This window comes from Achroia grisella, unplaced genomic scaffold (genome assembly GCF_030625045.1).
Source record: "Achroia grisella isolate CSIRO2021 unplaced genomic scaffold, CSIRO_AGI_Agris_v1 utg402, whole genome shotgun sequence".
Taxonomy (NCBI): Eukaryota; Metazoa; Arthropoda; class Insecta; order Lepidoptera; family Pyralidae; genus Achroia; species Achroia grisella.
The window spans coordinates 7,942,527-7,958,533 of NW_026712841.1; the positions used below are offsets into that span (position 1 = coordinate 7,942,527).

Below are 16,007 nucleotides of genomic sequence, written 5' to 3' on the forward strand. Positions count from 1 at the left end.
CAGGGATCGAAATTACGACTGTCTGAACCGCGATTCGATTCCTAGCGGTGCCCTCAGACTCGGGCGGGCGCGGTTGCTCCATAAGTCCTTCCGCGGGTTTGGTGTGCCATCTGCACTCGCCCCCTATCGGCTGGTGACGCTGTAAAGACCAGCTGCGGCCAATAGCATTAGAGTAGGCCGAAAATAATAATATAGCAACGGCATTTATCTGCAGATTATAAAATTTTTCTCTGCGAGTACATAAACATCATAGATTTCTTGTATTTTGAGGTACACATAAAATATGCTTAGAATATACCATCGTATACCTCAGATTTTAAGGTTTATTTCGTGTTATGTTGTTATGATATAACATCAGTGTGTAATGCATTATTTAATTGTGCCAAGTGCTTTGTAAATATACAAAAATAATGTTAAATAAAACTTTATATTATTTAAATGTTGTTTTTTGTTAATTTGACGTGTACATGAATTCAAATGTTCCATTCAATAATATATTTACTGTATTTTATAAACAAAAACACATAGGACTTTACCGATAAATGATGAAAGCTTTATTACTTAGCGATTAACAAACATCTCTTCTCACTCAGTACCATTGCAAATATTGGACTATCTACTTCACAGTAAATATTAGGAGTGCATAAATTACAAGGAGCTTTGATAAGAATAAAAATAAAAATTGTCCAAATTATAAAAAAAAATATCTTTATTTATGTGCTATCTATATTATATATTGGAGTTTTCCTTTAGGCATAATAATGTCTGTAGCAGGAATATGCACCTGTATTATTACATGAAATACATACAACCTGTATCTCACGCAGCCAATCTCGGGGTATGCAACAAGTATGCTATTTATTAAAGTTTCAATCATACTTTTTGACCATGTATTTGATTAGTCTGAGGTCATTCTTCGGATAGTCCATTCCGATATCTGCGAAATCCTTAACGGTCATCTCTAATATTGTTGTGAAGCCGCAACTTTCCGCCGACTTTTGTGCTGCGACCCCGGTGAATATTGTTACCGTACCTTTTATACCTAGGTGGCGGCATAGTGGCTCTCTGTAATGAAGTTAGTAAAAACGTTATAACATCATAGATTGGGGGAATGGTTAGTAATGTGGACTAATGTACCATAACTAATGAATATTGCTATCAACTGGAAACTATTATGACAAGTTCCTGGTGAATTTGTCACGATGGGCTAACTGACCTGACCTCACGCTTATTTTATCATCGTCTGCTGGTGCCCTCCTAGCTTACACCGTTAGCGCAGACGAATGCACTATTCCATTCTCATCAATAAAAAAAAACATCGTAATAAGGAAGGAATGTCATAATTTTAAGATTAAACAATTAATTATTAATATATATCTCACAATTTAAAGCAACCCACACAGATACCTTTCTGCAAAGTTTACTTGGGTAAAACAAATTAGAATCATAAAATCCGGCTCAAAGGATTAATAATAACCAATTAAAATATCAACTCACCTTGCAGCTAAGAGTTTGGCCCCAAGCTTCTTTCCTCTATAATCTCTATGAACTACAAGTCCTAGGGCCGAAAGTGCTTTGTCCAGGCCTAAGTACTCGAAGCCATCAATTTTCTCTTCCATATACTCAAGTACTTTATATACATTAATCCATTTTTGTCCTTCAAGCTATTGAGATACAAAATAAATAAGTGAATGTAAATCTCGGCGTCCACAGTGCAGTCTTGTTTCAAACTTCGCAAAGTTATAGACACTAGACAACTGTTAGACATATTCGTAGATTTTTGTATATACCTAGAATAGTGTAAATAAGATATACTTGTAATAGGTAAAGTTTGTAATCAGTGGCGGGCTAAGGCTGATGACCAAGGGAATATTATGATTCCGGGCCTAGTTTTAAATAACATGACATAACTTTGTGTTTCAATTCACACAGCACCATCTAGTCACGATCTAAGCAGAGCTTGCGTTATTACCAGACAATTGATATAAATTTGTAGATATATTTTATTAGTAAATACATACATAATATGCATAGAAAATACCCAGACTACTACAAACACTCATACTTATGTATACAAATATATTCATTAATTGTATTGTGCGAGGAATCGAACTCGTCACTATCAGAAGTCAAGCAGCGTGCTAAATCGCTAGACCACCAAGGCCGTCAATAATAAGACAAAGCCATATGCCAATGCACTACAAACATGAATTTATAATTCTGACTTTATCCTTATACATATAGAGGCGAAATAAAAATGAACTCGCACGCATCATTATCATTGCATAGTATAAAATAAAGTCGCTGCCGCTGTCTGTCCCTATGTATGCTTAAATCTTTAAAACTACGCAACGGATTTGAAGCGGTTTTTTTAAATAGATGGAGTGATTCAAGATGAAGGTTTATATATATATAATACATGAACACCCGTGCGAAGCCGGGGCAAGTAGCTAGTTCTTGATAAAAAATAATTTAATTTTGAAATTACTATTCTTTATATGTCCACCAACCTCGAGCTTGGCGTCATCCTCCTTCTCCTTTACGGAGCATACATTGACTGCCACCAGTTTCCTCTTGCCACCTGACTCCGCATAACAAGCGAGAGTAGTTCGTTTTTTGAAGGAACTTCGCCATAGATCCGACGCACCGCGTATGCTTTCTGGGTCGTTGACTAAATCTGAAGGATTATATTTCAAAATAGCTTTATTTATAATATATATTTATAATATTATCATATCTCAGGAGCAATCACAGAGCGCCATCTAGTCCTAAGCAAAGCAGAACTAAAGAATGGATATATACATAAATATATCTTTCTTTCCAAATACATACATTATATACATAGAAAACCTCCGGATGGAAACAATCACATTCTTGAATACAAATATTTGTACCGTGCGAGGAACTGAACCTGCGACCATTGGAGTTATGGCGGGTGCGAAACTCAAACCCCTTAATAAAACAAAAAAATATAATACTGGTGACCGTTACTTTATACTTGTGTACATCTGTCGCCTATTTCGCCATCCATAGTATTATTGGATTACTGATTAATCAATAAAATATTAGATAGCGTGTTGAAAATTCCACAAAATTAATTAATGTTATTATAGTAAAATTTATGAAAAATCATTTTGCCGAAGTTTTCAGAAGCCTGTATGTTGCCCCATATATAACAACATATTCCGTGATAATTTGTTATTAATTAACAATTTTAATTAATCTAGCCATTTTTATATGAAACATTAACACATATCAGTTAAGTCCAGATTTTACTAATGATTATGAACTATACCTACCTACTATTATTTATACTGCAGCATAATTTATATTAACCAAGCCGAGCCTGTGTTATGGGTACTAGATAACTAGTAGATACATATACTTAAATACAGTTATTTTTAAATTCACATTGAATATACTTACAAATCACCCACACTAACAATCATACTCATGACTACAAATATTTACCGTGCAAGGAATCGTACCGGCGACAATAGGAAGCAAAGCGGTATGCTAAACCACTAGACCATCGAGGTTATATTATAATTGAGAAAGTTCATTAACCATTTAGTGCACACAAAACTTCATCAGTACACAGATGTTTCAGCAGGATATCCAGTGCTTCCTCATCATCTTCAGGTGGCAGATCCTGTATAATCCAGCTGGTGCCATCAGATTCCCAGCGGTCCCACACATGTGGGCATGACGCATCCCAGACTCTTTCAAATGGCATGACTCTACAATAATAATATGAATTTTTCTCAGTATTTATGTAAAAGATTTACTATATAGGATCACAAATGTGGGAATGTTTGTTCCTTCTTAGCATTTAAATTAATTTTATACTTTTTTATATTTATATTACATCTAAACTGCTCAAGATAAATATCACTGACTTCACATTTTATCATCATATATTTATAAATTAATTCAGATTGTTTTAAATTTGATTCTGATAAAATATATTTATTTTTGCCCTGGACAATTAACACAGTGCCATCTAGTTCCACTGTGTTATAGGTACTAGACAGGGAAATAAATACATGGGTAATTTTTATTGTAAACTGACCAATACAAAGAATAAAAATTGTGAATACAAAATTATTGTATTGTGTGAGGAATGGAACCCGCAACTATCAGAAACAAAGCAGTGTGGTAAACTACCTTACCAGTCAATCACAATGTAAGTAGTTCATCATAGCCTCTGTGAGGTGGCCTTCGAAGAACTGGGTATTAGATTTGAATAATAAATAACCTGGCAACACACAGTGCCACCTACAGGAAAACCAAGCATTGTTTGTATTAGTGTATACTAGGACAATTGATATAGTTGTTTTTATTCTAAATAGGGCTTTAATTATTTAACAATATTATGAAAGATTGTCAATTGAATTGGATTGCATTTTCCTTAAAATATATGGTCCTTTTCCTTAAAAACCTTTCTCCTTAAACAGGAAAATCCTGTACTTTAGGATAAGAAGTGCTCACTCCCTATAACAATAGAGTGACAGAAAATACAATATTTGAGGGAATTATGAACCATTTGTGAGTAGCAGTTGCAAGCAATTTTTAATGTAATTGGAAATCCAAATAAGTGTAACTGTTACTTATATACATGAAGAGCACTGCATAAATTGACTTTACAACCGAAACACATTTTACAAGTCAAGGTGCTTGGCGGCTGATATAGGTGAGACAGGTCCCCTGCATAAGACTACAATCCACCTTTGGTTAAGTTGTAAGTAGGCACGGTTGCAGTAAATGACCCTACAAAAGTGTAGATCTCAATCAAATGACAATTGTTAATAACATTGTTTAAGGCTCTGAGTATATTAGTAGAAAAATTAGTTAAAAAGTAAAATGATGAATGATGATTAGTAGAAACTGCACAATATTTATAACTTCTCACCTACGGGTATTTAATTTTGGTTTTGAAACATTTGTAGAAGTTTAAGGAAGGTTTAAGTGGTGAGAAAATATGAAGAATTTGCATGGAAAACAGTATAAACTATTTTATTTCCTCATACAAACTGGTCATACCTGTCAAACAGGGTATGTTCAGAAATTTATTTTGTAACTTCATACACAAAAAATTCACTACATAAAAAATGTCGGTATTTATAATAAAGAAATTCATATCTGAGAAAAAAAATGCAAGAAAAATAGTAAAACAATAATTTTATTATAATGGTTTATACATGGTAAAAATTTTGTTACTCATACGAACTATGAGACCTGTCAAATAGAAGAAATAAAAGTGATAATTTTATTTTCTGAATTTCTCTTTTACTTGCTAAATAAAGTGAAAGTAATGACATATTAAAAAAACCGAACCAAAATAAATCGAAAAAATGACATAGTCGTTTGTTGGGAACAAACGGATTACGGATAATAAAACAAAAAAAAAATCGTTTTTTGTCAAATATTTATAGCTCGTTCAAATATTTTAAATATCTTCTTTTTTAGTATTTAATTATTAAATTAAGTTAAATTAATGATTCCACCACTGTCAAGTAATAGAAAGTTAATTTCTATTTCGTTCTTAAAAATGTATGTCAAATTATATATTAAAAAATGTTAGTAAAAAAAATCTCAATATAATATTCGCAATATTAATTTCTGAACGTATTGTAAGTTTTTGACAGCAAACTCCTTTGTCAATGTGAGACTTCAATATTTTTTTAATTTGGAAGGCAATAAAATACGACCTTTATGAACTTGTTTAACGGGTTTTTTACGGATGACTACATCTGCAATAGCAATAGTTGAATAAACATATAAGTGATCGAGCAATATTGAGTCCAAAAAATACAGTTATCGATGTTCTCAATGAGATTATTTAGAATTTTCTTCTAAATAGTCTCATTGACGTTTCGTTTAAATCATTTCCAAGCAGGATGACCTAGTCCCACAGATTTTTTAAATTCATTGAACTTGCCTGGATAATCCCACCTTATAATTTACAATTAAAGTTCAAAGGTGATTAGTGAGTCATCACGCTACATAACATTAATCAACTTTTTTACAGTCAGTCTCGTTCCTATATAGTAGCCATGGAACGAGACTGACTGTGAAAAAGTTTACGAATAAAGTCATCAAGGGAAAATACAAAGGAGACGATGTCTTAATCCCGCGTATATGATTCTATTATCCATTTGATTTTAAACGACTACGATATACCTACCATGTGTTTGGCCTTTGCGACGGCTATAAATAAGTCGCGTGAGTTTGCGGAGTCAACTTAGTTCTCAGTTTCGCGCTTTTTTTCGAACTATTCTATTGCTGTTGATCACAGCGGATCTTTATAGCTTCACTGAACATTAGGTGATGAGTTCAGATGCCACTCTTTACCCGGCGAAGAAGTTAGGCAGCGGCCAAAGGTTAAAAGTTAGGCAGCGGCCAAAGATTAAAGTCGTCACGGATACGACTTTAATCTGTGACCACCGCTAGGAGTTAGAACCTTGGCTCAGGTCGTAAGTTCGATCCAAGTTTGAATTGAACGGGAGATCGACAGGGGGTGCTGGTTTGGAGCGTCTGGACGAGCCCTGTAGGTTGCGCTGGATGGTACAGGTTTTCGTTTTCGTCGGCGAGGATGGTGTCGTGTGTTTGTCTGATAGCGTGGTAGAGACGGAACGGATGGAGCCGTTGGGAGTTTAGCAGTAAATGTTTTCGCTTATTATATTTTTGTTTTCTGCAAATTATTAGTTACGGAACTTTGACATACTAAATAGGTAATTCTGAGACGAAACGGAATTCGCCGTGTCAGCTAATAGGTACATTTATAAATAAAAAAATAGCTATTTAGTCGTTTACGACAATTGTTTAATAAATTTCACACTTCTATGTATATTTCATCGATGTAAACAGACGAAAAACACTCGTTTTTGCACATATAGTTATAAAAACATTTGAACGAAATGAATCTGATTTCTATATGATATCTCTATGAGTAAATAAATGACAGATAAGTAGTATATAAATAAAACTGATATTAAACTACACTTACCTTGACGTTACAAATATATCCCAATATTACTTATCACATAAATAATCTTTTCACTTGTATTTATCACGTATTGTTATTAATAATATCCTTATAAGAAGCAAATAAGGAAAAGATGCACAGTTAATAGTGACCGCAATTAAGTCTAAACCACGAATGATGAATAATATATGCCTAAGAGTCACCTTGTACTTCTCGTGTTGTACCATATCTAGATATAATGTTTGTCTATGCGTACAGTTCACAAAGAATTATATTTCTTTTTTAATAATAATGATTTATTTATTCGGACATGAAGATTCATTTGGGGTAGTGAGAGAATAACTTAAAAACTATATTAGCGAGATTATATAGCATAACAGTACAATTAAATTTTGTCCCAATTATCTTCATCATGCCATTGGTTGAGCCCCTCTCTATTTAACAGAGATGCAGTTTTTTTCCGATTGCAGCGAAACCAGTTCGAGCTTCCGCAAATATGCCGTACGCGCTGCACTAAGAGGCAGTCCCAATAGCATTTTGAAGACTTTGTTGTACTGTACAAGTAGATCGTCCTCCTAGTGTAGCTGGTTTATAAATTGCCCGTGCGTTTGGTTTATATCTTTGGTTAAATCCAAGTTCCAGTAAGAGAACTGGCGAGCAGAGCGTGTGTAGTTTTACACGAACCATTTGGATCCACTTTTGACCCCCTCATAACTCAAAAACTCTTTCACATAAACATGACAAATTTGGTTCATATAGAAAGACTTGCGAGATAAATATGTGTTCCAAATTTCTCACACAGTCTGACCTTAGGCTACAAGAAAAAATGATATTTTATATTGTTATAAATAAATTTCAGGACTGACCATTGAACTTGGCACCCATTTAGATCTCACATTTTTTGTCGTTGAAGTCAACAATCTAGCCATACCTATATCATAATATTGAATTTGGCTATCATTTTACATTTATGTTTTTGATGGGACTCATATTACACGGTGTTTAGACCTGTAGTACTGCGATCCGCAGAGATCTATTGTGGTTGCCCTTTTTTTAGAGTTCGCTGCTTAGGCCAAGGGGCAACAGAACAGGGTTGAAGAGTCTTAGGAGCGATGGTTTTTAACTCCTCAGAATAGAGTGTGTACTTTTCAAAAGAGATATTTTGTTGATGCATGAGTGGGCTACAATCACATAGGATGTGAAGTTTCCTTGTTGACAAAATCTGCAAATCTTTATGTATTTCTAAATCGTTTGTAAAATATATAAAGCACAGATTTTTACAGTGCTGTTTGGTAATATGTTTTTTCGCACTTTATTTTGATAGAAAATTGTAAACATGTGATTTAGTAGGTAATTTTAGTTTTAAAAGCGCACCAGATAGGTTTCTAATCTGTTATTACATTCAGATTGGTTTTGGTACATTTGACGATTATGGATTACCTATGAATTTTTCAATTATATCTAAATGTTTTCTACCAATGTACTAGATTTAATATTACCTACGTAAAAATATATACTTACTTATTTATGTCAAGTTGTTACGCAGTTAGTGTATTGGCACATTTGAGTATCAATTGACGCATTTTTATTTACATTTTATTTAAATGAAATCTTTTTAATATTATTTTTTCTACTACAACTGTACCTACCTATCTAATGTATATTCAACAACAAACTACACATATTATTGGTTCTAATTGTAAATAGTTACAACTTTAAATATACTTACATAGAAGTATTCATATTTAACAAAAAGTATAATAATTAGTGTCATTTGTCGAGAACGTTAACCTAAAGTGTAAGTATTGTATTTGCGAATATTTTTTTACGTAAGAACGAAACAAATGTCGTGAAATCGAGCAATAGAATTATCAGCAACCACCTCCTGGAACCATGCGAACCATGCGGTTCTCCCTGGAAACCATCGTAGTCAATTGTCATTTGCCTAGACTGGCGAACGGATCTCCTTCATGCTCATTTTATCATCCTCCACTAGTGCACCGCCAGCTTAAATTGTTAGCTCAGATGGTTGCATCGTTCCATTATCAACCCAATTTTTTTCATCAGCAACTTCTCAAGTACCTAATTAAAATGACAAAAAAATTGACGGTCCAACAGCACCACGGACAGCGTCGGTTGTGTTTTATTTGTACAAACAGTGTGACAAGAGATTTTCGACTTACAAAACTATCTAAATCGGGCAATTTAAATTAATATGATTAATTACTGATTTACTGCAATGTTTAAAGACAAATTTCTTTGAAAATTTCATCCTCATTTTTTAGCAGTTTTTTTTGTTAAATAGTTTTATTTGATGCCACGATTTTACGAGGTAGAAAGATGTTGCATTTTATATAAGGGTATAGGATAACACTTCTAAATACCGTTTATTGAATAACCTTTATTTATTTATCCTAATATGGAAATTAATAGTAATTTAGTAGGTAGTATTAGCATATTTTTAGTAATAGTAACTTTATTATATTGCTGGGCTTGTTTTATACTATTTATATTATATTGTATAAAACAAGCTCAGCAATTCAAATATTTAGTTAGTATCTTATATTTGTAAGCCTTATTCATATTTCTTGACCATAATTTTTAATGTTCTATTATCATCTTTGGGGTAATTCAACCCTGCTTCGCTCAATTGCTTGATGGTGATCTCGCATATTGTTGTGAAGCCACATCGCTCGGCCAACTTCTGTGACGCTATCCCAGTGAACGTCGATATAGTACCTTTTACGCCAAGAAATTGACATAAAGGTTCTCTGTAAATAGACATATAATGTTCAAAATATCCCATAACACCATCTGTCGTCTCAAGTCAAGCAGGAAACATAGTACTTCCCACAAATACACTTAAAGGTAAGAACTATGCGTATATCTAAATATATATAATTCAAAGGTGACAGACATAGAGATCTATCAACGCACAGCCCAAACCACTGGACGGATCGGGCTGAAATTTGGCATGCAGATAGATGTTATGACGTAGGCATCCGCTAAGAAAAGATTTTGATTAATTCTACCCCCAAAGGCATAAAATAGGGGATGAAACTTTGCCAATATTAAACCGATCGGGCTGAAACTTTGCATGCATAAAGCTACTATGACGTAGGCAACCCCTAAGAAAGGATTTTGATAAATTCCACCACTAAGGGGATAAATTAACGTGAGCGAAGCCGCGGGCAAAACCTAATTAAATAATAAACGGTTTCCCAAATAATTGTATAATGTCTTTATGTACAATATGTGAAAAGATGTTTGCGGGTTCGATTCCTCGCACGGTACAAACATTTGTATTAATGAGTATGATTGTTTGTATCGGTCTGGGTGTTTTCTATGTATAGTATATTACGTACTTACAAAAAAATATATCTTTGTATTTAAATCAGTCGTCTAGTAAGTACCCATAACACAAGCTCTACTTAGCTTGAGATTAGTTGGCGCTGTGTGAATTGTCTATTATGTGAGATGTCTGTTCGATTATATCATTTAAATTACACAACGGATTTTAATGCAGTTTTCAGTAATAGATAGAGTGATTCAAGAGGAAGGTTTATATGTATAATAAATGTACAGAACTAAGCGAGAAAATCAAAGATTTGTAATTCGTGCAAACGAAGCCGGGTTATATACTTACAAAAAGGTGATTAATAGGCGTTTATAATAAATACTAGAAATAACTCACCTCGCTGATAAAAGTCTGCCTCCAATTCGTGATCCTCGGTACTCCTTCTTGACAACCAGTCCTACAGCAATGAGAGCCTTGTCCAGACCCAAGTATTCTAAGCAATTGGCTTTCGACTCCATATAGACTGATGTCTTGACCAGATTTTTAAAGTTCTCCCCTCGTATCTTAAAATATATACAAAACATTATAGACCTCGTCCTAGGTCTAGTGGTAGTAAAATACGGTTATTTCAATATTACAAACAGACACTTCAATTTTATTTCTATGTATAGATTGTCCCTATTACTTTTTCATAAATATATTTCTGTTAACATAATGATTCATAGTATTGCCATATTACGTTATCTGTGGTATTACGTAATTATATATTATTTTCTATTTAGTTTACTTTTTATTATATAACCTTATCTAACGTATATTGAATATGTGTACATAATTTAGCTTTTAGGCATAAGTACATAGTGTTGGATTATAAATAATTTAATAAGATTATTATCAACTGCATTAGATGATAAAGTAGCTGATATAATATTTTATTTATCACTAGCACAAACCTCGATATCAAGATTTTCTCCCTTAAGTTTTACTGCGCATATATTGAGACCAACTAGTGTCCTTTTGTCACCAGATACGGCATAGCAGGCGAGAGTGAGACGTTGTTTGAAGAAGTACTGCCATCCATTGCACATCGATTCTAAACTTTCAGGATCGTTAGCTATATCTGAACAATGAAAGACTATTATCAAACTGCTCTGATCGATATAGAAAGAAAAGAAAGTAATTTGTTGTTAATTAATAACTAATTACATCTTACTAATATTATAAACATGAAAGTTCGTGATGGATGTTTGTTACTCTTTCACGCAAAAACTACAGAACGGATTTTGATGAAACTTTACAGTAATATAGCTTATACATTAGATTGACATATAGGCTATAAACTTTCAGGATCGTTAGCTATATCTGAACATAGAAATATTAAAAACTAATCCGATCGATATAAATAGAAAATAAATTTATTGCCAACTAGTAACTAATTATACATGAACGTATAAAATTACAATAAACATTAACCGACTTTTTGTAAAATATTTGTTTTTCATTTTAATATTTTTCTTTGTGTGCGCAATAAAGAGTTATTATTATTGTCTCATTTTGACAGCTTTTGCTGTTTTTTTACGCTTCTTTACGAAAGTTTACAGTAATAAAATTTACACTATAAAACTTATAGCTATAATTTAAAAATATATTACGTGAATTGGACGAAATATAATGATAAATGTGAAGTAAGTGTGATGCAGAGGAGGTTGCGCAGGTCATCTAGTTAAAAATATGTGGGAAAAATACATAAACTGACTATTTAATGTCAACAGAGTTTCTTCCGGGCATTGGTCTTTCAGCAGTATATCCAGTGCATCCTTCTCATCTTCAGGCGGCAGATCCTGTATGATCCAGCTGGTCCCGTCAGATTCCCAGCGGTCCCACACGCACGGGCATGATTCATCCCACGTCCTTTTAAACAGCATCACTCTGACAAATGAATTAATCTATTTTTATATATCTTCAACTTAGCATGAGTACGTTGACCGTGTGGGCGAATTCTGAAAATAGTTTCGAATGAAAATAAAGCGAGAAAATTATAAGTGTACACGAACTGTTGTTTGTATTAAAGTAAACAACGATCTGAGAGATATATACAAAGTTTTATCGTAAATAAATATTTAATTTTACACGTTTGTTTTGCAAAATTAAATATTGATGTGAAAGTATAAGAATTTTTACATTAATCGTGATTGAAAGGTTTTTGTAAAATTGCAGAATGAAGTCTTACAGAAATAACGCTGTAAATTAATATAATGATATTACTATTTTTGTTATTTTGACTACGTGTTTCATATATATGTAGTATATATATATAGGACAGTACCCAGGGCCTGCCTAAAAACTGCATTAAAATCCGTTGCGTAGTTTAAATATCTTGATTATAAATCTATGTAAAGATTAAAATATGTTCTCCCACTGCTGGACTTAGGAGCAATAGATCTATATATAAATAAAATATTTAATTCTATTCTAGATACATAATAAAAATACTGAAAATAATATACATACACTAAACACTTCCGAGATGTTCAACGAAACACTGTTATCTATTGCGTCCTATTATCTCTATTATTTTTGGAGCGTTTCGTTCACAGCAGACTTTACGCACGAATGATAAGCATTTGGTATTATCTAAATGATATCAGCTAAACATACAAATGATCTCTTGTGTGTATTGAAATTAAATAACGAAATGTATGATTTACTAGTTATTACTCGTGACTTGGTCTGATTTTTTTTTAAATGAATGATAGATTTTTTTATGTTACTATTGTGGCATAGATGTACACCACATTTAACTACTCTGATCGATCCCCCGTCCAATTAAAACGGGGATCGTAATTATAATGGCCTGAGCCCAGGGTAGAATCTCTAGTAGTGTCCTCAGTCACGTCAAGTCAGGCAGGAGTTGGCTTTCAGCGCGCATAAGTCATTCCTGTAAAGACCAGTTGCAGTTAACAGCATTAGAATATATAGTTCGAAAAAGTTGGAGTGCCCAATCTAAGTAACTAAATGCCTAACTTTCTAATAAGATAATTATGTGTTGATCCTTGTGATACGACAAATCTGATTAACATTCGCTCAGTCATGATAAGATAACAAACGGACTTAGTAACAAATAAACACAATATTGCATTTATAATATTCTTCACACCGCCTTATTTTTGATTGTCACGGTTTCGATTCCCTGCATGGTACAAACATTTGTATTCATGGATTTGGTTGTTTTTTTATATTAAAATTTGAGCGCGTTTGTCCGCAATCTCACCTGATGTTAAGTGATGATGTGGTCTAAGCTGTTACACGCAAGCTCAAATAGTGCCTATTCACTCTTGACTTGAAAGACCCAATGTTGTAAGAGGCAGGAAAAATAGACGCTGGTAGAGTTCCACTCCTTAGCTCGCATAAGGAAAGATGATGATAAAACGGTTGGTTCGAGCAGCTGGGATGTTTGATTCGGTCGGGGTTTCCTTTGTACTTATATCAGTTGTCTAGTACCCATAACACAAATTTTGTTTAGGTTGGGACTGGAAAGCGGCTTGGTGGTATTATCTGCTCCGATTTAGCGCTGTGCAATATTTTTAGGACTCTTGTGATGACAGGAGTGGTGGTGATAGTAAACACACACAGTAGGGAGTAACTTGTATATTAACTATTACATGTTGTTTACTCTACCTTAGACTAATTACTAAGACTATATATTAACGACTGCGTGACCTACGTGTCGTAGTATAAACGTACACTGGTACAATCTATTATCGAACGTGCTAATTAGCATCACTATATCACACTCTCAATTTTTTCTTAATGAAATACACTCCTTTATTACACCCTGACAATGTAGCTTCATGTAGAGTGTGGGGATTTTTACTATATGTCATATGCAATCGACCACCATGCGGTCTCTAATGAAATTCATCATATTTGATTCCTGGTGAATTTGACAGTTCGCCCTACCTGCTATTAAGTCAAGCAAATTACACAATATTTTAAGAAATAAGTAGGTTATTTTAACAGTTAATTAAATAAACCATACTTTTATCACAAGTTAAAAGAGATATTTTATATGTTTGTATAGTTATATTTCTAAGTGCGCGTAATTAAATATTTGCGTAAAAAATATGAGATTGTCGTTAATTTCCGAGAGATAAGCTGTCACAATGTGTCTTTGCACTAAACGTATCTAGTGATAAGTAATGGCTGACTAATAAAAAACAAACACAATAACATACTATTTATTTCTCTTATTTTTTATATATGATTAAATACTTATTTAGACAAATATAATTGGATATGTCTATTTTAATTTATTGGAAAACAAATATTGGTTTCAATGTTCTGCTTTTTTACGGTTTAGCATGTTAGTTTACATCCAATGAGATAGTAGCTTTATGATTCTCGCCCGTTTCAGAAAATTATATTCGTGAGTATGACGTTTGTATTCTAAATAGTTATAGTATATCTCGCTGTTTTATATATATAATTCGTTTTGGAAAATAATGGGTTCATAATTTTCAAGAGTTACCTATCAAGTATAAATTTCAATAAAGTTTAAAATAAATAAAAAAATTAGCATATATTCTCTGTGGACCATTGGAAGTAAAGTTGTGAACCGTGAGATCACCGAAGCCGTCGTTTAATTTAAAAAGTATTTAGATATTTATATCATATTGTCTAGTATCCAAAGTTCAAAATCTGCCAAGTTTATGGCTAGATATGGACCTAGATAGTGCTGAAAAAAGGAAATGTATGTTACAATAAAGATTACACATATTTCGTTATAATTACACATATCTTTTAAATAAAAAAATATATATTAAAAAAAAACACGCTTGATTATATTAAATAAAAAAAAAAGAAATGTATTTTACAATAAAGATTACACATATTTCGTTATAATTACACATGTCTTTTAAATAAAATAAATATAATAAATAAAATTAAAAAAATAAACACGCTTGATTATGTTAAATAAAAAAAAAGGAAATGTATGTTACAATAAAGATTACACATATTTCGTTATAATTACACATGTCTTTTAAATCAGGATGTATTCATTCATTCGTTTACAATACATTGTGCATTGTCTCTCCAGATTTAGGGATCCATGCCACATGGAACTTATAGGTGTTTGTAATACAACTCTATGGATACTTTTGTAACATACATAATAATATTATAAATGAGTAAGTAACTCTCGCTTTCACGCCAAAACTACTGAATCGACTCAAATAAAAAAGGGTTGTAAGGGGTTGAAATTTGAGATTAAAGTTTATATGGAAATATGGTAATTTTTAAAGTTAGAAGCTTGATACTTGATACCTTACCGAGAAAATTCGATATGTATACAATAACAATATTGTATACATCTCGAATTTTCTCTCTTTTATTCTCGAATTAGTAATTAATCCTGGAGAATTTGGACACGCTATCTATACATTCTAACAGATATTTATACATACTTTATGTCTCATTTAATTTAGATGACATATTATATATATGATATATTATAAAATCTAATTAGTTTGCTGGTTTCTATTTATACATAAAACCTTTAGAATTACAGAATATTACTTCAGATTGAAAACGGAACCTTTCGAATCTAATTTCAGTTCGTACTTGCTGGATTCTTATTATCCACAAACAGCCTACAAAGCGAATTATTCGGCGGCAGAAATATGTGAAACGTAGGTATCACGGTTGACTTTGATCAAAGTC

At 32.7% G+C, this 16,007-nt stretch overlaps 2 protein-coding genes across 4 annotated transcripts; both read right to left on the minus strand.

Annotated features, from left to right (window-relative positions):
* Positions 1-712: 712 nt before the first annotated feature.
* LOC131844457 (uncharacterized) lies at positions 713-7,134 on the minus strand. 3 transcript variants are annotated; one of them, XM_059193356.1, is made up of 5 exons: positions 7,010-7,134; positions 3,568-3,740; positions 2,511-2,677; positions 1,498-1,664; positions 713-1,065 (listed from the first exon to the last, which is right to left on the minus strand). In XM_059193356.1, exons 2-5 carry the CDS (start codon positions 3,734-3,736, stop codon positions 870-872), a joined length of 699 nt encoding a protein of 232 aa, XP_059049339.1. In that variant the 5' UTR covers positions 3,737-3,740; positions 7,010-7,134; the 3' UTR covers positions 713-869. The 3 variants fall into 3 exon arrangements, with proteins under 3 accessions (XP_059049339.1, XP_059049337.1, XP_059049338.1); XM_059193354.1 differs by lacking the exon at positions 7,010-7,134 and adding an exon at positions 4,917-5,048; XM_059193355.1 differs by lacking the exon at positions 7,010-7,134 and adding an exon at positions 4,913-5,005.
* A 2,429-nt stretch (positions 7,135-9,563) lies between these two features.
* LOC131844516 (uncharacterized) lies at positions 9,564-12,211 on the minus strand. Its single transcript, XM_059193429.1, has 4 exons — positions 12,043-12,211; positions 11,240-11,406; positions 10,683-10,849; positions 9,564-9,759 (listed from the first exon to the last, which is right to left on the minus strand). Exons 1-4 carry the CDS (start codon positions 12,209-12,211, stop codon positions 9,564-9,566), a joined length of 699 nt encoding a protein of 232 aa, XP_059049412.1.
* Positions 12,212-16,007: the final 3,796 nt, after the last annotated feature.